The sequence below is a fragment of the Denticeps clupeoides genome, chromosome 19, assembly GCF_900700375.1.
Source record: "Denticeps clupeoides chromosome 19, fDenClu1.1, whole genome shotgun sequence".
NCBI classification, from domain to species: Eukaryota; Metazoa; Chordata; class Actinopteri; order Clupeiformes; family Denticipitidae; genus Denticeps; species Denticeps clupeoides.
In genome coordinates, this window is record NC_041725.1 from 12494466 (window position 1) to 12519351 (window position 24886).

At 42.0% G+C, this 24886-nt stretch overlaps 2 protein-coding genes across 3 annotated transcripts; one reads left to right on the forward strand and one right to left on the reverse strand.

Moving 5' to 3' along the window:
* Nucleotides 1–39: 39 nt before the first annotated feature.
* On the forward strand, nucleotides 40–3674 carry LOC114769012 (ribosomal RNA-processing protein 8-like). Of its 2 annotated transcripts, none has more exons than XM_028961675.1 (8): nucleotides 40–219; nucleotides 457–578; nucleotides 663–915; nucleotides 1002–1863; nucleotides 1976–2105; nucleotides 2763–2869; nucleotides 3098–3194; nucleotides 3277–3674. In XM_028961675.1, the coding sequence occupies exons 2-8, from the start codon at nucleotides 489–491 to the stop codon at nucleotides 3388–3390; spliced, it is 1653 nt and encodes a 550-aa protein (XP_028817508.1). In that variant the 5' UTR covers nucleotides 40–219; nucleotides 457–488; the 3' UTR covers nucleotides 3391–3674. The 2 variants fall into 2 exon arrangements, with proteins under 2 accessions (XP_028817508.1, XP_028817509.1); XM_028961676.1 differs by having other exon boundaries at nucleotides 666–915.
* LOC114769634 (dynein heavy chain domain-containing protein 1-like) lies at nucleotides 2548–24416 on the reverse strand. Its single transcript, XM_028962825.1, has 42 exons — nucleotides 24375–24416; nucleotides 23722–23913; nucleotides 23446–23649; nucleotides 22961–23071; nucleotides 22613–22769; nucleotides 22227–22457; nucleotides 21937–22080; nucleotides 21462–21531; nucleotides 21162–21379; nucleotides 19872–20115; nucleotides 19636–19793; nucleotides 19307–19432; nucleotides 18708–18984; nucleotides 18504–18631; nucleotides 18189–18387; nucleotides 17972–18057; nucleotides 17610–17829; nucleotides 17316–17441; nucleotides 17142–17239; nucleotides 13887–17061; nucleotides 13685–13811; nucleotides 13400–13592; nucleotides 13038–13308; nucleotides 11614–12937; nucleotides 11053–11276; nucleotides 10581–10767; nucleotides 10381–10483; nucleotides 10098–10247; nucleotides 9712–9903; nucleotides 9182–9610; nucleotides 8593–9010; nucleotides 8409–8519; nucleotides 8144–8314; nucleotides 7889–8067; nucleotides 6607–7590; nucleotides 6229–6400; nucleotides 6016–6135; nucleotides 5518–5743; nucleotides 5290–5381; nucleotides 4918–5067; nucleotides 4205–4806; nucleotides 2548–4056 (listed from the first exon to the last, which is right to left on the reverse strand). Exons 1-42 carry the CDS (start codon nucleotides 24386–24388, stop codon nucleotides 3682–3684), a joined length of 12978 nt encoding a protein of 4325 aa, XP_028818658.1. The 5' UTR covers nucleotides 24389–24416; the 3' UTR covers nucleotides 2548–3681.
* Nucleotides 24417–24886: the final 470 nt, after the last annotated feature.

Sequence of the window (24886 nt, forward strand, 5' to 3'; positions counted from 1 at the left end):
ACCCTAACAATGACGTCACTACCGTGCGCCATTCGAGAGTCGCGTGTTGCGCTGTGCTCGCTGTCGCCAATGTGGAAATGCGTCGCATTCTCTGATTTGAATGTTTCCAGTTAAATGAAGAAGACATGCATTTGTCTTCTTGTCCACTTACCATTTCGGACTGCGACATAGTTCAATTCTAAACGCTGACGGATTACGCAAAGATATAAAGCTGCACATGTAAGTTTTTAAAACTGATGTTCCTGGATTTACTGCTATATTCTGGATCAGCGCTTCCCAATCCTGGTCCTGGAGGAACGTCTACCAAAGAGTCTTCACTCCAGCTCTACATTAATTAGGTGTCACTTAATGACCTAATAATGAGTTTGGCAGATTGTGAACCAACCTTGGGAAACACTGTTGTAAATTGTAGAACATCACGGAAATGTTCACTGCGTTATTTTTACTTTTGCGTAGTCTCCTTGCGCCCCTTGGTTTATCTCTGCACCATGTTTGCTGAGGAGGAGTGGAACGATGCTCCAGAAGCTGAGGCTTTGACTCTGTCTGTACTTAAAGGATCCAACGTGGCCCCTTTAACCGTAAGTTCAGACGTAACGTTTAGACCCCCCTGTGTATTTGATTGTGCACCCCTGTTTGTTCTCACCGCACTGAATTATGTTTAGAAGAATGCAGGGACTGGAAAGAAGAGTTTGATGAGGACACTTCAGACCCTGGGCTCGGTACCAGATTGGAGTAGTTGCACAGGTCATGATGAAAGTGAGAGTGACACAGAGGTGGCTTCTCCAAACAAGAAAAAGAAGAAACGAAGTTACAAGCGCAAAAGAGCTTCAAACATGCAGCATGAGCAACCTGGTGACACAGCTACCGTGCAAGAAATGCCCAATAAAAAGCAGAAAGTGACTCTTAGACCAAAAGGTAAGTGTTCTTCGCCCACCATAAGACTACCTACTTCTGCAATGGTATGAAATAACAAGAATATGTTCACCTCTCTGGCCCTTTAGGATCAGGAAATCCAGGTCAAGAAACAAATTCTTGTGTCGCTGATCATAAGCAGGACCTAAAAATGGAGCAAAAAACTACCAAGAACAGTGCAGATAACAAGCTTGGACGAAAGCAGTGGAAGAACAGGATGAAAAACAAAAGAAAGTGTAAGAATAAATACAAGCCAAGCACTGCTGAGACACCAAAGGCGAATGAGTCTTTGCAACAGAATGTTACGCTGAAAGAAAATGCTGCATCTGATGTGAATGGCAAGAAACAGTGCATTCAGTCTACAGATGATATTGGTAAAAGTATACAGAAGACAGAGTCTAGCAAGAAATCACAAAAAATTAAAAATAAAACCAAACATGTCACTTCCTACACGGACAGAGATGCAGTCTTCAGTAGTAAGGACACATTAAGAACTGTAAATGAGCAAGATCATATAAAACTAGATCATTTAAACATGAAGTCACATGAAGTAATTAATGATCAGTCACAACCCACTAAAATGAAGACAAGTAAAGAGAAGCAAAATCAAACTGAAAAGCTAAGGCAGATGTTGAAGGTGAAGATTAAGGGGTGTGACCGCTTCGAAGAGTCAAATGAAGAAGCAACAGAAGACAAGAAAGTTGAGGAAAGTCATGAAACAGGGACACCGGACCGTTCAACTTGTCTGAGATCAAAGATGGAGAAGCGGTTGGAGGCGGCCAGGTTTCGCTACATTAATGAACTTCTGTACACGTCCACTAGTGGCGAGGCCAAGCGGATGTTCAAGCAGGACCCTCAGGCTTTTGACATTTACCATAGAGGCTTCACCAGTCAAGTCCAGTACTGGCCTGCAAATCCAGTGGATGCAATCATCTCTTACATTCAACGGAAGTAAGTTAACAATTTTGCTGGGTTTAGTTACTATGTGGTAAATATACAGATTTGAGGTAAGCTACAGATATACAAATATTGAGTGGGTAATGTGTTTTGTTCTCCTTTTTAGACCTTCTCATTGGGTGGTGGCTGACTTTGGCTGCGGTGACTGCAAGATTGCGCGCAGTGTTAAGAACAAAGTGCATAGCTTTGACCTGGCACCTACCTGTGAACTCGTCACAGTGTGTGACATGGCTAAAGTGAGTAAACTGAAAATGGTGTCGATCCACTGTTATGTTGAACACTGAATCTCTGTGCAAATCTTCCTTTTGGAAAGAGAACACCCAAAACACAGTAGACAGGCCGAGGACCAGTGCAATCCTTTATTGTAATATGGACAAAAAATTATTTGCCTTTGCATTAAGCATGATTCTGATTAATTAGCTGCATGGAATTTGATGCTTGGATGCATTTGCATTGTTCAGATTTCTGCTGCACCCACAATCTGAAATGGACGCTCTCTTACGTTTGTCATACCCAGTAGAGGATATTCTATGGGGCAGTGATGGCCTAGTGGTTAAGGAAGCAGCCCCGTAATCAGAAGGTTGCTGATCCGCCGAGGTGCCACTGAGCAAAGCACCGTCCCCACACACTGCTCCCCGGGCGCCTGTCATGGCTGCCCACTGCTCACTCAGGGTGATGGGTTAAATGCAGAGGACACGTTTCACTGTGTGCACTGTGTGCTGTGCTGCTTTGTATCACATGTGACAATCATTTCACTTTATTATTGTTAGTCACCATCATCCATATAATTAATATAGAAAACAGCTACACATAATGTCAAAGGCACATTACAAACCATCTGTGTTTGTGGTCGTAAATACAGACGTTCTATTTTACTCTTTATCTGTTGACAGGTCCCACTGGGTGATGCTACTGTGGATATTGCAGTGTTTTGCCTGTCTCTGATGGGGACTAACCTCAACGACTTTCTTTTGGAGGCCAACAGAGTTCTGGTTATGAGGTAAGGAAGAGCCATACCAAACTTTACTGTAATATGAACGCTTTATTCATTTTCACTTATTTTGTTTACCTACATGTCTAGTTCATGTTAATATCTGTTATTTGACTTTTCTGATTGCATTGCAAAATTGTGCTCTTGCACATTGCTCAGCAGATATAATTGAATATTGACTGCTATCAACTGCTATTTTTGTTCACTCTGACATCTTTATTTGACAACTTTTTGCAGAGGTGTGCTGAAAATAGCAGAGGTGGCCAGCAGATTTGAGAATGTCCGCAACTTTACCTGTGCCTTGTCTAACCTGGGTTTTAAGTTAAATTCAAAGGTAGGACACTACAGAGCAGCTTTTGGCTCATGTTTTTATAGGTCGTTTGATTATACTTTTTTTCTTCTTCATCTCTTCTCAGGATACAGAAAACAGCCACTTCTACATTTTTGAGTTTTCTAAAGTTAATGATGCTCCAGAGCGTGCTAAGAAATCAGGTTTGGTACTGAAACCATGTCTGTACAAAAAGAGATGAGCGGTTATATTCAAAACAGAACACCTGATACACTCAACAGATAATGTGGAATTTGTTTCTTCTGATTTATAAGCATTCATTTTTGTTTCATTTATGCATGTTCACCGTGACCAAATGCACGTGTCAAAGTGTTAAAGGTTTCAGCATTTTAAAGCTAATCTGGTTTGTATTTTGTATCTTCTGCATTTTGCTTTCTGTATTTTATAAATAATTTATGTATTCATTGTAACTAGTTTTGGTTAGTCTGTGTATCTGTACAAAAATACATTTCTAAAACTGTTAAATGGACTCCTATTTTTTAAAAGGATAAAGGGTGCTAACCAGCCTGACTCGTCTCAGGACACAGAGCAAAGGGTCAAGCTTAGCTGCGAGAGGAATGTAGGTAACTATGTTCTGCTCGGACAGTCCCCAGCTGCCAGCCTCAAGCTCCCTGTCCAGGTACAGTGGGCACTTGTACAGGGGAAGAGACGAGTCGCTGCCAGGGGACTGGACTGGACTGTTAACCATCATGCAAGGCCTGACCCACAGCAGGGGTATTGGGCAGGATTTAGAGGACAGCGTGCTCTGCAGCGCTCCAAGGCTTGTATCCCAGATGGCACCATGCAGCTCCAGCCCACATAGATATATTCCATTAGTGTGGAGGGAAGATACAGAAGCGCCAAGTACCTTAGGACAAAAAAAAAAAGAAATATTCATGCAGATGTATTTTACTGAAAAATGAGTAACCTTAAAGTGGGATAAATACATGGTCATTAACCCAAATGAACGTCAGGTTAATGATTTTACTGAAACATAAGCAAGTTATTATTTATACCTGATAATGAAAGGACATGTGGCTGACATCCTTCCTCTCAGCTCGTGCCATACTTCTTATCAGTGAATCCAGGAATCCCTTAGGGTTTTGAAAAGCAGAGAGGCAGTAGATTTTGGGCGTGTGACTTGCAGACCCCTCCCACAGGTAAGAAATTAGCAGTTCTGCTTGCTTTTCCAGTCTCGAGAGATTGTGAACAGTCACAGAGGATGTCCCATTCCAGCCTGGGCAAGAAAGCTTAGTCAGGAGGACAGATACAGTTTCCACCAGGTCTTCCCACTCCATTTTCAGGAAGCAATGCAAGGGCTCTATAGCCACCACTTCTCCAATGTGCTGTCTGTATTTCAGCCTCTTCTGTAAGGCCTGCAGCCTTTCACATGCTTCCATATAGCCTGCCATCTCCGTTCTAGGACTCAAAGTTCCAATATGACGTCGCACCTCAGAGCTGGGGCTCTGTGATTGGTGCAGGAGGATACGCAGCATGTTACTCTGAACTCTGACTTGCTCCACGGCTAATCCTGAACTGAAACCCAGTATCGTTGGATCACTGGAAATGGGGATGGTGTAAATGCAGTGCTCAAGCCGCTGCATCATTCGTCTTCTATCTGTAGTAATGAGAAAAAAATGGTCACCACAGTGGTCTTACTGCTGAGTGGAAAATAACTGACTTGTGTCTAATCAATAATCCTATATAAGACATTAATTCTATTGCATACCAAATTGCCCAGAGCCAATAATGGCTTCTGAAAGAGTGTGAGGGCCTCTTCCCCAGGAAGGAGGAGCTGGTTTTAGGCAGGCTCTGGCCACCATGTTTATGGTCTCCAGGTCAACAGAGTCGGTCACATGACCTCCATACACAAGCTGGGCTGTATGAATGAAAGATAAAAAAAAAAGTGTTCACTGTCACAGAACAAGGTCTAAAGAAACATAAGAGTGGCTAAAGACAATGTTGTTGCAAATACGCTCATTTTATCTGGAAAATATAGCAAATAGCACAATTACATTGTACAATAAATGTTAATCGTGAAACATTTGACGCAGTTCATTTGAAGAGATGGTGAATAAGATTTAGGAAAAAGCAACACTACCTGCAATGAACTCCAGGGCACCAAATGGGTCATTACAAGGCTTGCAGATATGATTATAAGCATCTGTCAGTGCCAAGAGATCTTCCTGTGTCCTATGGGGCCGATAAAGAACCACTGAACAGGTTGTAGTCACATAATGAAACCATTTACCATATTAATTATAAAGTTATAAAACTGACATATAAACAAAACTTCTGGAAATCCTCAATGACTGTGCTTGTAACTCACCAGCTGTAAATGGCACCATGACCCAGATGTCTGAACATCTGCCTTTGCTGGAGCACAGAGTGTAGAACTGCACAACGCAGTGCTGGCTCTAGCATGCTCCAGGTCTGGTCATGTGTGAGGACAGGGGGACTGAAGGACACAACTTGACTTAATGAAGAGCACAGCTCCTCCCTTAGGTCCCAGGAACTATCGCACACCAAGCGTATGGAATTCATCCTAACCACAGCTACAATGATGCATGAAAGAAAAACAATTAATACACCCAATAAGCATGTTATGGGTTGAAAGTGGAGTCAATTGTTTTTGATCCATCACTAGCTAAAGAAATTTTAATGAATAAAGTGTTAAATCCCTCTAATCATACATTAATGTGTCTGGATGAACAACCTGTGTCATATAGCCATACCCCCTTCTCCACATCCTCTCTCTCAGTCCCTTATCTATTTTTTAGCATTTCAAAATTCCAGTGTATAACATTTCTTAAATTACTGTACATACCTGGTATTGTGAGTGGGTTTTGTCCTTTAGTTACAAACCACAGTCTGAAGACAGGATGCACCTGAATTGCAGACCCTACGTCAGATGTCAATAGTCCCTCCTCAACCCTTGTTCGGTGTCCTGAAAGTAAATATGAGACAGTTGGTCCATAAACAATGGATATGGAGTTCAAATCCAGATGTATGCGATGAAATAATAAGTGCATCAGCTCACCATTTGTTTTGAAGGGAATCACTTTACTGATCTGACTGACCACCTCTTCATCCCATTCATCCAATAAATGACAGTTATTTAGCACAAGCCAATGGCCATCTTGAACAGCTTCCTTTAAAGCTGTTAGAACCTTCTCCTTCTCACAAGCATTTCCAAAGGAAATGACTTTAAACTTTACCAGGAAAAAAGCAAAGCATTGGCAAATTACTTTAGGCATTAAATATATAAATGCTGTCCATTGTTCACTGTAATTGACTGTAATTAACAAAATAAAATGACTAATGCTGCACATTTTGTTAAGTTTTTCTGTTTGGCTACATGATAAAACCATTACTGAAAAGATAAGTCAGAAGAAGCAGTGACTTCATAAAAACCTACCTTTATCCTGTTATTGTCAGCATGAGCCACTTGTTTCAACCAATAAAGAGGGTCCATGCCACCCAGTACTTCCAATTTAAAATCAGGGAGATTAATAATGACAGGGTCCTTATTTCTGGACAAGCTTGAGAGCGCCTTGGCACATTGTGTACTGGACGAGAAGAAAAGCTGGTCCAGCTGACAAGCAGCAAGGTCTTCAGCCACTGCAGACAGGCTGTTTGGGACAAGGGTCTTCCAGAGTAGAGCACGCTGTAGAGAGCAGAGGTGGGCATGGGACTGGCATGGGACAGGACCCGTCACAGTAGAGGAAGGGAAATGCAGGTACTGCTGCCACAGTTGGGAGTTCACTTTTAGTGAACGCATCAGACCCTGGAAGGCTGGAATTTCCTCAAGGCATTGGAGCTCATGATAGACAGTGTGAGGGATCCAGCCCAGAAGCTCATGGTTAGTTGCCTGAGTAACCTTGAGGGCAGGCAGAGGATCAGGGAATGCCCACTCTGGAGGATGTATATCACTAAGACCCCGGAGAAATGCTACCCTTTCCACTTCAGAGCAGCCTTCACTCTTCAAAAAGAGGTTTACAGAAAACAACAATTTCAGCACTGTGGCGTGATTCTGAAAAAGACAGGGCCGATACTGAGCCAGCAGGTGGGAAGCTATCTGGAGGCTTATCTCATCCACATCTGGCAGGGCCTTCTGATCCAAAAGCCCATGCAATGACAGTAAGAACCCACGCAAAGTGAATAAGTAGAAGGGGGACAGGCGAGCCACCTCCTGCAGGGCCTGATAGAAGCTGGCAGCCAGTCCTGCCAGAGAACGGAAGTCAGTCAGCAAGGGATTGTAGAGCTCCAGCTTTTTGTTTATCGCAGCAATGTCTGCTTTCAGCTTCTCAGACGTTTCCTGGCACGCTAAGACTCGTGCAAGGAACTGATGGTCCTGCAGAAGTGGAGTTATGGAATGTAGGATGTACTCCGTCAGGGAGACCTATAGGGTTGAAATAGGTGAAGCTCATTAACTAATCAAACTTCATTGAAAAATCTATTATATATCTATCTATAGTTGGTGTGCATTTGAAATACTTGTACTATTATTAGTCAAAAATGTAATGTGTTTCCTTGATAACACTTTACAGCATTTATCAGACACCCTTATCCAGAGCGACTTACAAGTAGTTATAGAGACAGCCCCCGTGGACTAAATGTCTTGCTCACATGGACTAATTAAGTGCCCTAAATTATTGTTCATTTAACATAACCACTTACAAAATTGAAGAGATCTTTACCTCCTCCTTATGCATTTTTTCCTGAATCATCTGCTTGCCGGCCTTGAGCTGACCCAGCTGAACACACAGCCCTGGACTGTGAGACTGCACAAGGTCGGCCAATATGAATTCCTTCAGTTCACTTGTGCTCAGTGACATATCAATGATCTGCACCTCATCCAGAATCAAAGGATGGATCTCTACAGGGAAATAATTCTCAATTTTAAAAATAATTGGAAAACTATTGTCTTAATCATAAAGTTGTTTTTTTTTAACCTTTTAGCACAGAGTGTACAGGCAGGGCTGTGCTGAGAAACAGCCTGAACTCTGGATGAGTAGGTGGGACAGGATGCACAGGAGCACCGTTACCAACTGACCGCACCATGAACTTCATTAACTCAGCGCAGGGGACAAGACACTCCACATGAGTAACCAACACACTCAGACCTGCCATTATAAACAACATAATGCATTGCATTCATTCAGTGAAAAAAATACATTAATAATATTTTGTTCTTTAGGACAGGCATGTGACATAAACCTTTTTCTGCTCGTTGACCCAACGTTTTCAGCAGATCAGGGTCAGTGGCAGAGACCACAAGCCCAAACTCATCCTCTTTCAGAAATGTGCACCCCTCTTGTGGGAGCTGATCTAAAACGCAGCAGTAGAGTGTTACCATTTCGGTGTCATTGGCTTAATGATCTTCAAGACTCTTTAAGCTTACCCATCTGTAGTATAGTCTGAGAAACGAAGTCCTCATGTTGGTCTATGTCTGCCAGCAATGTGCATCGCTTAGCCGGAGGCAGGTAGCATCCCCAGATGAGCAGCTTCAGCAGTAATCGTGGGGGAACTTCCACGTGCTGCAGCCTCAACCCCAGCACCCGGGCCATGGTGTCCTGCAGCTGGGTGTTCACCGGGATTGGTACGAATGGAGGACACTGGGGAGGGGCCGTAACAAGGCCGCTGAGTAATGATGCTCTGGGGTCCTCTGGGCTGACGTTTATAATGCCAGAGACACAGAGATCATGCCACTTTGCAAGCAGCTCCCGTCGAACATCGGGTCCAAACGGGCCGAGGTAAGTGACTGAGGCTGCCAGAATCAGAGCATCACCGGAGACAGTCTGGTTGTTCCTTTTTACCAGCTTAGAGCATTTAAAATAAATACAGTTAAGTACTGTTGGAACCAAAAATCTAAGATGATGATATACTGTTCACAAAAAATGCTATTTAAATATTCCACAATTATATTCTTGTCATTTATGCAGCATATGCATTCACTCAAACTCAAGTCGTTGTTCATTTTAAAGCCTCACCCCTTTAGCCTTATTCCATTCAGCTGTGTAGCATTCCACCTGCTGTACAGTGGTTTTGGCACTTCGCTCTTGCATCTTGGCTCGGGCTAGCTGATTGGTTAACTCCTTGATTTCACCAGAGACAACCTGATGCTGGTGCTTTAGGTTTTCTAGACGCTCCCGCGCCGCTTCCTCCCGTTGCTGGGCAACACGCAGTCGACGTTGCATGTCCACCACTTGTTCATCAAGCTTTTTGCTATAACCCATCTGTGAGGCCATGTTGCGTAGGAAGCAGGCTTTCTTGTAAACTGCCCGTACCCAGTGACAGAGCGACTCGCAAGCCTGACTCTTGGAACGCACGGCTTCTGGCAGGAAATCTAGTGTCTCCACAATTAGAGCAAGGTCTTGAAGCATGGTGTCGCTTAAGTTGGGGTCGTAAGACTCAAGCTTCTATAGGTGCAGACCAAAAATGAAAGGGACATTAAAGCTTGAAAATGAACATGGGGTCTTGATGTTCTCAATTCAAAAGCATTTCTCAGGTGTCCTCTGACCTGGAGAAAGTTAGGCTGTGACATGATCTGTCTGCAGCTTTCCCAGTCGGGCGGGCGATTGAAGAGCAAACATACAGCCTCCACTATCACCATCAAACCCTCCGGCGGGTACCGATATCGCCGCACCTCGTCCAGATCCGATTCCCTGAGAGACTGCAGTGCCTCAAGGGCTAACTTGTGCAATGGACTCACCTTCATGCAAAACATAACTTTTTCACTTCTACGAGGGAGAATGTTGCACCTCCCACTGGTGATACTTTCAGCAGCACAGCACAGTCAGAAACACACAGACAGCAAGTACACGTTTTCAGATGGTACATACGTTCAAAGACAGATGGGCTGACGGGTCATTTTGTAAGGAATATGCAAATATGAATATGCCCTACCCTTCTGAAAGCGTCCTGGACCTGTTGATGGGCGAGCTGAGACTGTTTCTTCTGATGGGACAGGAGATACTGCTCGTGGAGGCATTCTTGGTGCGAACGCTTGAATAGACTATGCTCTACTTCCAATTCATGATTCAAGTGACTCAGGCACTGTAAATATGAAAAACAAGAATTTCAGCATCATTTGCTTCTCAATCATTTCCCAATGTAGGAAAGAGTATGAAAGTGACTCCAAACACATTTTCATGGTATGCCTGATCAATGATGTGTGGGTGAATTTTACCTCTTGCTTCTCATTTAAGTGCTTCTTCAATCTCAGAATTTCCTGACCATAGCATTCAGTTGTGTCCATCATTTCCTTTACGCAGCCTAAGACTGTTGCTAACCTGACAAGATAAAAAAAAGGCTGTGTGTGTAATAGAATGACATTTATTATTTAAACTGATGACACACATAATAAATGCACTGACATTTAGCACTCACCTAGTGGCCTGGATTTGGCCTTGCTGACACAGGTGGTCAGAAATGTAGAAAATGTGCTTCATTAGCTCCATATAGATTCCAGGGCTAAACGCTGTGTGCCCAAGATGGAAAGATGCAAATCTGACAGCAGATTGATGAATACTTGCCATGGCAAAAGAGATGCTTCTGGCTAAGCCATCCTCATCAGCTTAAGATAAATTAGATAAAAGCAGAAAAAATACTTAAAAAGATGTAGCACAGTTTCTTGTTTTTTTTGTCAAGATCAGTTAACATTTACATTTACGTGATTTATCAGATGCTCTTATCCAAAGTGATTTACAATCAGTAGTTACACGGACAGTTCCCCTGGAGACTTGAACCTGTGACTTTGTGGTCTTCTGGTTCATAGGTGATTATGTTACAAACTAACTACTACCCCTATTTGTATTTAAATAACAAATATTAGTAATTGTAGTTCACTAAAACATCTCACCTTTAATGTCAGAGCCAGGAAGACTGTCCTTCAAGTGATAAGATGCTATCTCCATCAAAGATTTAGTGTTCCATGGCCAGTACACCTCAACACAACAACTGAGACTCAGAGCTTTTCTATGTGCTGATATCACTGAGGTGTCCTGGACGGTCCCATCAGCACTATTCCTGAGCAGTGGCAGTAGCAGGAACACATGCATATTCCTCCGAATGTTTCTGAAATAACTGACACAGGATGAAAATAGCATGGAAACTGGCTATAGAAATGTTTTTGTTCATAGGGCAAGTAATCATAACAGCCCTCAGTAGATAGTAACTGTCATATTGTCTAATTTAATATGCTTTAGCTAATAATCTCATGACATTTACTTAATATATTCACAATACGTCAATACATCTTTTAGACTCTTCTTAGCATTAAGCTTGTAAATTCCGTAATAAGCATTTATCTGTTTTTATCTGTTTCTTGGTTTTGTTTTCCAAATGTAAGCTGGGAATTGAGACTATATTGAGACTTAAAAATAGCTACAAAGTATGGCAACATTGCAACACATCATCTTACTTTTCAAGAGCTTGATTATCTCCTGTATGCCAGTGAGAGGTCTTCACAAGCTCTTTGATCTTCAGAGCCACATTCATCAGTTCATCATTTGAGTATAGCCCTGGGAATGTGCCTTCAGCCATCACAGCCTGAATGAAATCTCTGACATCCTGACCCACATTCTGATGGACCATGAAAATGACCCTCAAACGCAACACCCCAGACTGTATACCAGCTTCTTTCAGCATCTCCCTGAATCTGTTTTCATTTCCAGAGTGCACTTCAATCAGTTGGTACCCTGTCAGACGGGCTGTCAAACGCACCAAGGTTTTTCGGCCGGTGCCCTTAACAGTGCTGAAGAGAACTCCATGACCACCTGGCATGAGTAGAGCACGAAGGATGTGAAAAAGCTGGCACACCCTGGTACTGTGCACAGCATGACTGGGAATACCAGAGAAGTTTTTTTCATCCTGAATGTCTATGCTCTTCACCATGAGGACCAACTTTTGCACCAATGAGTTCAGATCTCTTTCTTGGTACAAGGAGTTGTGTTTGAACCTCTGCTGTTGTGCAATGGTGTTAAGAGGTTCAGACAGCTCTGGGCCAAAAATCACTTGGTGAATGGTGGCACCCATGTCTTTAAGGAGCTCCACATGAAGACAAGAATCTGCTGGCATGGGTGAGACTTCTTTATCAGTTGTAATTTCTGGAGATAGAACACTGCTAAAATGCCTCTCAGATGTTTGTGCTAAAACATTTTGTAGTGAATGAACGTCCTCCTCTGCGCAAAAACGATCGCCAAAGGTTCGCATACATTCGTGCATCCAAAGCCTGATGATACTGAGCATGTTAGCAGTAGGCTCTGGGACAGCGTTATTTGCTTGGAGTTTCTGTTGAGCCGGGTTCGAGAGCATCATCCCCCGAAATACCTTTTGGATGTCGTGCAATGAGAAAAGAAAATGGGGTCGGGCTGCGCACGAAGGAAAATGTTCGCCCACAGCATGGTAAAAATCAAGTGTTGCTGTGATTATACATTCTGCCAAATCTGGAAGCTTCGAGGTGAATGGATACTCTCTGAGCCAGTTCTGTATGGTAGGTGAGTGAATTGAAAACAGAATGTTGTCAGTCAGGGGGGGTAGGACCAGAATGGAAAATAATCTAGAAAAACGTGAGGAGATTTGGTTGCCAATGCCATTTCCTGGTCCGGGAGGGCTGCAGGTGCCTAAGTATGTAATGACGCCAGAGCCAAATAATTTAAAGTGATATCCATTTGCGGTAAAAACACCACCTTTCGAAATACTTTGGCGTAGGGTCTCCAGCACCATAGACGTCTTTCCAGAAGGGTCTGAAGAGTTCAGAAGACAGGAAAAAGTTCATCTTGCCATATTTTATATAGTATTTACTATGGACTAGTTTAGACCAAGAAAATTGCATTGGCAACTCACCACATGAAGCTTCGTGTAGGTCGTCAACAAACAGTATCAACTCAGGCTTTTTCCTGTCAATTCCTGTTGACTTTTGGCACTGCACACTCTCTAATATTTTCCGCAATTCAGAATTGGGGAGGCATGAGTGAAGAGCTAGACGCCAGTATGAACGATGTCCGTTTAATAAAGACTGACATAGCTTGGTCTTTCCTGAGCCTGTTTCTCCCACGAGGAGTGTGGATTGCCCATTGTCCAGAAGAAGACGCAGTAAACAGGCATAGCTCTCATACTGTAAAAGAACAGTTAACATACAAAATACAGCCCATGCTCACCGCTGTAACATTAACCCTACTATTCAAATCTGAAAGAGCATTACTAACCTGTGGAATACATCTAAAGGTCAGCTGTGGACGTGTAATCCTGTAGCAGTTATGTGTGTTAATAGTGTCTCCATTTCCACCTTGTTTGATGTTCATGAAGTGATCAAACACCAAACCGTCTGAAGGTACTTCCACCTTATAGCGACACTCATGTAAAGCTTTACGAGCCAGAAGATCAAACTGTGGCCAATGTCTGAAATAACATGATTCAAGCCATCAATTCATCGTAATACATTTACACAACAATATTAACACAGTCCCTAACACTATTAAGTGAACCCTTACCTAGGATGCAGATGTCCACCAAATCCCCATACATAGGCCAATGCAAACATGTTTCTATTTTGAAGGTTGTGTTGTCTAGGCAGGCAGATAGAATCACTTGGTGCATTCAAAGATGTACAATGTCCATCTACCAACAAAAACAATTCATTAAATGACACAATTTAATAGAATTTGTTCTCTACCTAAAAAGCCACAATCATACCTTGTTTGTTAGTATTATCCGGTCCATTCTGCTGTAGCAGAGCATGAAGGATCCTGAAGAATGACATAATTTCCTGAAGTCCATATGTGACCCCATCTCTGGGTTGACCTCTGTTATTGGCCATGGCTGATGCTAATCCATTGTTCTTAAGCAACCTAAGAGTGACTGAAAAAAGGTCCTCGGCCATGCAACTCCATATTGTAATTGTCTCATTTTCCAGCACATACCCCTTACAGAGTGCCTCCATTTCAACTTTCCATAAAGACATCCACACGTTCTCTCCTGAAATGTACATGATACTGCAACGCGTCACTGCAGATGGTGCAGCATTGCTAAGATCACTGACTTCAGCCAAAATCCTGATATTTTCTCTTGATAAATGAACCTTCTGTCCAGATGATAGGGAAAGGTGTGCATCTTCTAAGTTTCCAAGGCTGCTAAAACTATCCAACCAACCAGGCCTAGAATGTGGCTCTCCATCAAGAACCACCCATTTTACGGTTTGTGTTTTCTCCTTAATAGACAGATGACCTGATAAGTCCTGATTCTCTGAGTCTCTCAGTAGTTTTGTGAAGCCCCCATCCATCCAGGAGCCCCATTGCCCATTGTAGCCACCAAAAAGTTCATCATGAGACAATGCATTTGGGAATAAAGTGACTCTATGCACAAAACTCCAACCTGACCTTAAGAATTGGCAAGCTGCCTCATTTGAATTCCTTGTATTACAAGGATTCTCGGTTTCTTCATTTGCTAGTTTGCAAAGTGCACCAGCCAGAGACTGAATGCAGGTTGTCTTTCCACTGCCAGCTGGGCCAACCAGTAAGACTGTACATGAGACCTTCAGGGCATGAAAAAGTGCCAGAGCATTCTGAAGTATACTAGCATCAGCATGCAATCCATTTTTGTGAAGTTCTTTGGTCAAGGCCTCTTTCAGGCGGTCACAGTCATTTTGCCCAATGAGTTGATTAAGTACTGGTAAGCACAATGCAGTTGGAAAAATTTCTTCAACAATTTTGCAGAACTGTGAAGCCTTCTTCACTTGAAATATGGCAGGCAATAAGACTGATAGTACCCCTTTAACAACTGCCTGTTCTTCCACCAAAGCATTTACAATCTTTGCAGACTGTTTGGTTTGCAAGGATGCTTGTTCTGTGACTATTCCGTCTGATTTCCCAACATCAACAGCTTCTTCCTTGTATAGAATGTCCTTTTTGATGGCTTCCAATCTAGCAGCATGCAAATAAGTAGACGAAACAGCTATGACTTTCTTGAGAAGAACAAGCCATGACGTCTGTCTATCACTTATAGAGTCTGGGAGGCAGACTGAGCCTCTTGCAAGGGTAAAAAGTGACATTAGCTGATGGCTAATAGAGGTCTCTGTGAATCCATGAGTTAGAATCATCACCTTCATAATTATTTGGTAGTCTGGCAGTGTCAAAGAGACGGGCCTGGTAGCCACTCTTAAGTTCTCTGGAACTGCAACAGAGTAGACGCATGATGAGGTGATTACACAACCATAGCTTAGATCAGGCAAAATAGTCTTCCCTGCAAATGACACTTGGCAGACGTTCAGACTTCTGTTGTCTTTTTTGATAGGATCTTCTGTACTACCTTTGGTCCAATGCTCTTTTTCTTTGTTTAAAGCTGAATCTTCTGACAAAGCTTGAGGTGTGAGATCTGAGGTATCTGGCAAGAAGAAGTCATGTATGTCTGCTAAATGCTGGCCCAACAGTGACAGGACCCTGTGTGTCATACTCTCAACAGATTCAAGTACAAGCCAAGAACCAGTTTGCAATGCACCAAGCAACATCTGCTGGACAACAGATGGACTTGTGTTTGCAGTGCACCGTAAGGTGATCACCTGCCGCCCTAAAGCTTGTCCTAACTGTAGAACAGTTGTTCTTTTTCCAGACATGCAAGGCCCACTTAGAAAGGTCCCCCTATAACTGGTGAGGGCAAGAAGAATACCCAAGATAGCCCGATCGGTACAGGGGGTGCTCACCATCATCCAGTTCTCAGGTCCCATGTACTCATAGCCATATTTCAGCTGAGATCCCATAACGTCAACATAACATGAAAGATCACTGTTGATGCTTTCTGTTTGAGAAATATGTCCACTCTGGTTTGGGTCATCACTCAAAGGTATGTAATACTTCATAATCTTCTGCCATTCAAATGAAGTCTCAAGGTCATGCTTAATCTCGCTCAATCCTGACAACTGTTGGGAATGTTTCATTGTAAGCAACACCAGAGCACGTAATGCAGCTATTTGATTTGAAACCACTGACTGTCCATTACGCTCTGAAATTCTGTTCTGAATTGCATGACACAAATGCTGAAGTTTGGCAGAATTTCTGGCCTTAACATGTGTCCACTTGCATCCATCAGAGTTCATGGAGCTGTTTCTTATGTCTTTGCACCACATGGCTTCCTCACACACCAGAAGGCACTGTACAGGGAACTGGGGTATCAGGTTGAGTATTTCATGTAGGCCACTGAACTCAGTTTCTTTTTCCTTGCCAGTTGGACTTGTAAAGTGAGATGGGTCAGGTGATAAATTATCTCTGGTGGATTCTTGATAGTGGCATGTGGACCCACACTGTTGATATGCAATCATGCATTTTCTCAATAGCTGCATCATTGTTTGTTGTAGCTTTTGTTCTAACAGACCAAGCCAATGAAATGGGTTGATGTTTGGTTCCAGAGGTTGGAGAAAAGGCACATATTCCTTAAGAGCACCAAATACACCAAGCAGGAGCAGATTACTGTCTGAACATTCTGGTCCAGTGTAATCATTGGTCAAATTGTGCTTCTCATGCATGTCTCCAGTGCTGGCAACTTTAAAGCTGCATATCCCCTGAAAGCTCTTGCGTGCTAATGCCAATAGCGCAGAGGACATTGGATTCAGTGACAAAAGTTTAATCACCTCATCATCACTGAGGAAGCAGAGCCTGGGAAACTCTTCTCGTGCATAATCTAGGAAATTATGCATCCTACTGGAAATTTTGTCCATAATGGATAAGCCATTAGTGAACATCTTACGCAAGTTGCTCCCACAGAAGTGACAATTTGACTCATTTGTCTTGGGTCGTACAAAATTCAGCACATGTGGATCAATTAATATTTTCAGAGTCATCTCCTGGAACTTGATGCCTAAAGACTGAAATGTTTCCAACTACAAGAAAAAAGTACAATATACAAAGTCAATGTTGCTGTGAAAAAGTAAGTGTTTTAAAAAAAGAAAGGTTCACCCACCAGGTCTGCGTCCACAATGTTTCCAGATGTTCCATAAAACATTTTACTCAGGAACACCCATTTCTGTTGGAACCTCTGACAGAAATCAAACAGCTCTTCTACAGGTTTAAAATAAACAACGGCTTAGATGAAAGCAATCATTGCTTAAGCACATTGTTTGAGAATTCGTATTACCAAGCTCTTGCAACATTTGAATCCAGCAGTCAACATCCTGTCCAAATTCAGCAGAATATGGAGAAAGCAACATGTTTGACAGAGTCATTAAGCTGTCCTCTGTCCTGGCCAGGAGGCTCTCCAAACCTGATTACAACATACATTTCTTGTCACTTCATAGTTCCTTGACTTCAAAACAGTGCAAGTGAATTATTTAACATTGACAAATACTAATAGGTGGCTTACCTAATAACTATTAGCTAACACTGAACCAATAAAGATACAATTTCTTCCATTGAATGAAAGCACACTAACCAATTATTATAAAAGCATCGCTATCCTGAACGTAATTTTCAGAGCAGCTTAATCTCATGTTTGATGTCTTATTTTCAGGTGCTGCCACTGTTTGGAATTTATCTTCTAGCCACATAGTAACAGCAAACTTGGCAAGTTGGAACTGCATTCCTTCCCAGCATTGCTGAAGGCTCTTGAAGTTCTGTTCCATGTCTGCCTCTGCCTCAGCTTCACTGCAAATCTGAAAGCATTCCAGCAAAAGGACAATATTAGTAAATGTATTACATACAAGTCTATATATGCATATTTGACAGAATTAGATTAGTACTGTTGTAAGACATTTTAGTAAGAAAACCGTTTAAAATATTAACTTTGAAACACACCTTAATAACATCACTTTGCCGCTGTATTACATTTTGTGACATAAGTTCACCTACAGTCATTTCTGCAGTGCCCTGCATTCCCAAGCCTGCAATATGAAACAACATGAGGATCCAAAATGATTTCAGTCTTACTTGTGTGTTTTTGTGTCAAATGAAGGCTTTGCACAAAAAAGTACAGTCAATAAAGGTTATTTAAAAAAGTAGATTGTCCTCCTACCCTTCATTATGTGTGTATAGTGCTTAGGCTTGAGTGCTGGACTGCAGAGTTTGTGAAGCACAGACAACTGATGATTAAACTCATCTATAACCTGCAGTGTCTTCTGCAGCACCATGTCCTCAGAAGGTATGGAAGCTGACAGTGAAGCTACCTGCTGAAGCCACTCGTTTACTTTCTTTTGAACTCCTGCCACCACAAACTGCCAAGGACATGTTGCATATCATCCCAGGAACAATTATCTAACACAAACAATGACCAATAATTCAATAACTATAAATACGATTAATAATAATAATAAATCAAGGAAAATAATACTTTATGAAATTTCATTTGCTTCCACTTTTGGATTTGTGCAACTGAAACGGTCATTAGTTCCCATAGTTCCTTGCGACCTTCTGTCTTTTTAGCAGCTGTTTCCATAAATGTCAAAGAGATGGGTACACCTGTGAATTTAATAAAAATGTGAGTAAATTCTGCAATAAAGGAACAAGTTGAAACTGTGTTTTGTGTATTTCTCACCTCTGAGGATTTGGCTGGCCTGGCTTATCTCCTTCAGTTCTACAGACACCACAGACATCCGTCTGCACAGAGCCTTGAGGTTGGCAAGCATTTGCGCAGCATCCTGTTTGGGGTCCAGGTACGGACATGAGGTCACATCTGACACTATGACCTCTGCCTCTTTTCTCAGGTAAAGATGGGTTTTGTCCAGGGTTTCAGACATAGAGGGAAGATTTTTTCTGACCATCACTGCTGCTTGCTCCATAAGAGATCTGATGTGCTCCCATAAGTCTGTCAACTGTCATCATCCAAAGTACAAATATGATTATTAGTAGTAAAAGGGGTGATATTAGCCTAGTGCATAACATAATCACCTAATAACCAGAGGACCACAAAGTCACAGGTTCCCCCCTTACTACCATTGTGTCCGTGAGCACTTAACACTTAACCCTTGAGCACTTATCCCTGAGTGTCTCCAGGGGGACTGTCCCTGTAACTACTGATCAAACGTCTGCTAAATGCCGTAAATGTAAAAGCATGTTAACTGAATCTCTTCCCACATGGATTTGTTGTACATGTTGCATACATTAGATCTTGCATGACATAAAACATTTGCTCACATGCAGTTCTTCTTCTGACTCCTTTAGTGTAAGTTGTCTGTAGTTGGTGCAGATTGTCTCTTGAAGTGAATTAAGGTACTTCTGCTTCTTCTGCATATACTCAGTCTTCTCCTCCCAGTGTTTCGCCTGCAATGCAACTTTATTGACTCATGTCTATAGGACTACATGCTGTTGTCAGAGCTCTCATGACGAAATAAAAGTATTGTGCAATTTTTTACATTTTCCTTTGGTGTGACCAAAAATACATTGACTGAGCACATGGACCTCAGGAATATGGCGTAAGCCTAATCTATTGTATTGTTACTTATGCTATAAAACAACCACTTTACCAGGCTGGCATAAAGTATAAAGTCCCTGAAATCGGTGGGCTGAACCCTAAGGTCGTCCTCAGCTCTTTTTAATTCTGACACAAGCATCTGAGTTCGTAGCTGAAGTTCCTCAGTTAGCAGGGTCAACACATCATTATCAATAGATCTCAGCAGTGGACCTAAGGTTAAAAAAAAAAAGAAAAAATTAGGTTAAGAAATTATTTTTTAGTTCCTTTAGATTCCAATCTCAAACTGACCTATTGTCTTCTGCATGTGAGAGCAGTCAACAGTCAGAAGCTTGTTGGCCGTGGTGAAATACTGTGCCATAGCATGGATCTGCTCTTCCCAGCGGTGCAACTTCTGGATGCTCTCTTTGTATTTTACTGATGGCCAGCCCCTCATGGCTTCCAAAGAGGCTACATTCCACTGCCTGATGAAGACGCCGATGTCCACCAACCAAGAGTAACTTTCACACAGCCGATGAATTTCGAAACCAGCTTCCTGTTCAGGAGTATTAACTTATGGGACTATATACAAATTAGCAAATGTATACATATTTATCAAATGTGCGTATGACAGAAAAAAGGTTGTACGGTCGTTTCCACGTCCATTTCGAGATTTGTCAAATCAAAGTGTACAACACACAAAAGTCCACATCTGATCTCAGACCACATAAGCACTTCCTGTTTATTATTCATCTCTACCTTCCATTTTTTAATCTCCACCTGAATAAATTTACATCTTCATTAATTTTGGGCTTTGTGCAATAGTCTCTTTACCTCAGTTGAAATTATTTCAATTTCCACCTTCTTTTCCTTTTTTTTGGGCAGAGCCATGTAAACTACGCTGGTTTTAGCCATTGGATTTATCAACACATACTTGTGTCTCAGGTACATATGTTTCATGAATCATAAATTAGGTGAAAATTTTTACACCTAAATACGTGCTTGTATTGATAAAGGATCGTATTGATACCACCCTCATGGAGTCTGTTTCTGACAGTTTGAGGTCATTTTGCAGGCTCTGGTAGTGCTCCTCCTGTTCCTCCTTGCACAAAGGCAGAGGTAGCAGTCCTGCTGCTGGGTTGCTGCCCTCCTACGTCTCCTTCTGATTTACTGGCCTGTCTCCTGGTAGCTCCTCCATGCTCTGGACACTAAGCTGACAGACACAGCAAACCTTCTTGCCACAGCTCACATTGAAGTGCCATCTTGGATGAGCTGCACTACCTGAGCCACTTGTGTGGGTTGTAGATTCAGTCTCATGCTACCACTAGGGTGAAAGCACCGCCAGCATTCAAAAGTGACCAAAACATCACCCAGGAAGAATAGGAACTGAGAAGTGGTCTTTGGTCACCACCTGCAGAACCACGCCTTTACCATCATGCTGATTGCCTATCATTTCCACCTGTTGTCTATTCCATTCGCACAATAGCATTTGAAATGTATCATCAATCAATGTTGCTTCCTAAGTGGAACGTTTGATTTCACAAAAGTGTGATTGACTTGGAGTTACATTTTTCTTGTTTAAGTGTTCCCTTTATATATTACCTGCATCATCGTAGTTTGGTCTTGCAATAAGTCCTGTGTTCCATCACTGAGTTTCAGCTGCCACTCTAGCTTTTGTTGTGAGAGTGGGTAGTAGTGACCTTGCAGTCTCCGCCCGTGCACAATCAAATGCAGTGTCCTGGATACTACACGGGCTTGTTCTGTGATGACTGGGTCATGCATGAGGTCAGGGCTGCTCACACCACTCACACTGTTCTCATCTACGATGACGGAATGAAGAATGTAGTGTTTATACTCGGTGTATTAGTTCTAGTTGTTGTCTCACTGGTGTTTACTACCAACCTGTGGTTTCAGGTACATCAGGCACAGCTGAGCTACTTCTAAGGTCTTGTGAGCTGCATGACTCAAGAACCTGTGAGAGAGCTCGAGTTATTCATTTAGAATTTTGAAATCCCGTAACCCAAAAGAAAATAGTTTGCTCCTGGTAGCAATAGTTTGGTGGTGGCCTAGAGGTTAAGGAAGTGGCCCCCCGTAATCAGAAGGTTGCTGGTTCGATTCCCGATCCGCTCAGTAAGGGTGATGGTTAAAAGCAGAGCAGTGTGTGGCAGTGTTTCACAATCACTTCACTTTCACGTCTCACCTTTTCAGGAGAGTGAGAGTGGCACCTTGGCGGTTAGGGATTTGAACCCGAAACCTTGCGATTACAGGTCCTCTACCTTACACACTAGGCCACCGCTGCCATACAATTAAGCAATTGTAAAAGCAATGATGTTTAGGAGATGAGATTGCATTAGAATGACAGATGAATCATTGTCACCTGCAGGGTGGAGTCAGCCACTGATGATATTGCCTGATTCAGGACTTCCTCAAACAAGTGTATTGGAGGAAATAAGGTCAGATGATTGTCCGATCCAAACATCAGCTCAGTCAGGAATAGGCCACCTTGCTGAGGTCGATCTCTCTGTCAAGTAAATAAAGGAAAATAACTCCCTCCTGAAATAAATTCTTCTATTTTTTTTCTAATCACTAATAGTATTTATAATACTTTGGAAAAACATTTTATTTGACTGAGAAGTATTGAAACAAAATGAGCACTTGCTGTTTCACCTCCAGCATCTGGCTGAAGAAAGTGTTGATCTCATGATGGGTAATGGTGACAAGATTCTGAACAATCACGCAGTCCACCAGGGTGCCGAAGTTGCCCAGTCTGTGCAGGACAGAATCAGTGCGAGCTAGATCCATACGGAGATCACTACGCTGGGAAATCTGCACGTGCTGTGGCAGCTGGGCCACCCGCACTTGAATCTCCTCTCGGGCAGCGAAGCTGTGATTTTTTACCTGGACGAGTGCAGAAAATATTAAATGCAACTGAAGGGCAGATCTTGCTGGAGAAAAAAACTCAGAAGGAAGCCCAAACTGCTCCACATGACTAAATAAATAAGGGAGATACAAATAATTATAACAGCAGTTAAAGTTGTCTGGTCAATTGGTACCTTATTTAGTATCTGTGCACGGTGCTGCAAGAAGGTTTGCAGTGATTGTCGAGAGTCTTTGTTAACCTTGAGTAGAGCTGTCTGAAAATCCAAAAGTGTGTATGTCTTCGAGTCGTCCTGTGGCAGCCAATGATCTTTTTTCAAACCTTCAATTTTTCTTAAATTCCAAAGAACAGTTATATTTAATGATGTATTAGTAATGAAATGACAATATAGTCTATTTTTTTCAATGAATCCACATATTGTGTTGCATCTGGTTTCAGTTCTCTTTCTCTCAAACTAATTGCAATTAACATTTTGGTTTCCAGATTATACAAAATAGAAAATTCGGAGTATAGAGATGGACACCTGAAGAGTTGAAAGAGAGCTTCTCTGAAACAGGGCACAGCCATGAGCAACTGGTCCCGGAGTTTATCCCCTTTACGCTGAAAGACCAGCTGACGCACATTTCTACGCCACCTGTTCCCAAAAAGACACTTATTTGTTAAAGCATGAACGCACAATATATTTGTCTTTCGGATATGAGGCAAAGTGAGATTTGATTTGTAACGATGTTATAAACTCTCCTTAACAGATGGGTGACACATGAAATTACAAAGTTGCCAGATTACAGAAAAAACAGAGTTGCCAGAAAAAATCCTCTGTATCTGATTGCGTTCACCAGTGTTGGGTAATAGGAGACACCACTATCATCAGAAAAAATGCTCCAGCGTGGGATACATGTGATCAGGTGGATCATATACACCCAAAAATTTATTTCACAACACATTAATTTAAGTTTTTATCCTTTAAATTGTTAACCGTCACTTTTGCCTTTGATACCAGGTGGCTACCTTGCAAAAAACCTGCGAAGCATATACTCCCTGAAGAACGGGATGTCTCTGAGTGCTCTCCACAACACAGCCTCACGGTGCCATTCAGCCAGAGTCAGGAGCTCCACGCAGCAGCCATTTTGCAGGTGCATAACAGAGGTGGGGGAGAAGATGTAGTGATCTGAGTCGGTCTTACACTGGGGCACCACGTGTAAGTCATAGGGCCTAAAAACACGTTGTGCAATATGTAAAATGTATTCATTTAGTGACCAAACTACTCAAAACAAGATCACTTACCTGTAGGGTCCATCTTGAGTTTTCTGGAGGTAAAGAAACTCTAATTCTCCGAGTTGTCTTTTCTTTGCAAGTATTTCTAACACTTCAAGACCCGTGAGACTCTGAGCCTCAATGTGACTCTGAATTTCAGCAGTAGTCCCATCATCATTGTGGCTGCCATGTGTCACAAGGGGCGCATCTTCATCTATGGTCCTGAATAATCAAAATGTGACCTTGTTCTTTAAAGAAATCTTACATGATTAAAACAGACAAACCATGAGAAGTTAATTAAACTGTCTAAACCCATTTTGGGCTGAGCGAAACCCTCCTTTTGTTCAGAACAATGTTGCAGTGACTTTATCAGTGATTTTGTCCAGTTTTTAGTGGATCACTTGTATTTGCATATCAGAAAATGCGGCTGGAGTAAACAATTAACTTTTTTTTTTTAGTCCATGCAACCTTTTTAGAAAGTCTATTTTTCTAAAAAGTTGTGCAAACATGAATGGATGGGCTTGCTGCATCAAAAATCACAGATTTTCAATGTCTTGTGCATTCACTTGGTGTTCCCATATTACTATTGTTATACTATATTATTATTATAATACGTGGTGAAATGCTTTTTAAACATGAATGTGCATATATAAATGTCTAAATTTGAAGAACGTTTTACTCACCTATGTGGATTCATGTCTCTCCATGCTGTCCTTTAGTTTGTGGTCTCCTTGGTAGCAGAAGAAGGCTTGTGGAGGTTGCCAGATCAGTATTTTTCCTGTGGAATTTGATATTTTTCTCAACTGTACTACTTTTTTGAGGACCAAGGGGCCACTGTTTTGAATAAATTCTGTACAGTTGGTCACTGTGAGCTTTGTGTTGTTGAAAGCCTAATGATCTGTAACTACATTTTAGACACCGCATGTCACTAGATATTGCAAAATTGTCTGTAGTCAGCATGTCATTTCACAACCTTCACACAACGGTTCACTAATGCATGAAACCCATTCTGAATGTTTGTATTGTTCGTGGCCTCTGAGAATTTTTTCACAGTCATGATAACCACAAGAGGGCATTAGAAGGCAAGATGTGTGCACAGTGGACAGTGGAATAAAATAAAAATGCCTTTATATTTCCTCTCTGGCAACAGTGCTTTGTGGTGATGTGAGCATGAGTGCATTGTGGTAGGGGTGGT

Bases quoted from the DNA above. Each gene is read 5' to 3' on its own strand.
- LOC114769012 (XM_028961675.1), top strand. From the start codon at position 489: ATGTTTGCTGAGGAGGAGTGGAACGATGCTCCAGAAGCTGAGGCTTTG. The intron at 2,106-2,762 runs GTGAGTAAACTG...ATCTGTTGACAG, and splicing joins CAGTGTGTGACATGGCTAAA to GTCCCACTGGGTGATGCTAC. The intron at 2,870-3,097 runs GTAAGGAAGAGC...AACTTTTTGCAG, and splicing joins AACAGAGTTCTGGTTATGAG to AGGTGTGCTGAAAATAGCAG.
- LOC114769634 (XM_028962825.1), bottom strand. The intron at 20,116-21,161 runs GTAATATATAAA...ACTCCTGAACAG, and splicing joins ACCAAACTACGATGATGCAG to GAAGCTGGTTTCGAAATTCA. The intron at 9,011-9,181 runs GTGAGGCTTTAA...AAATGCTCTAAG, and splicing joins AATGGAATAAGGCTAAAGGG to CTGGTAAAAAGGAACAACCA.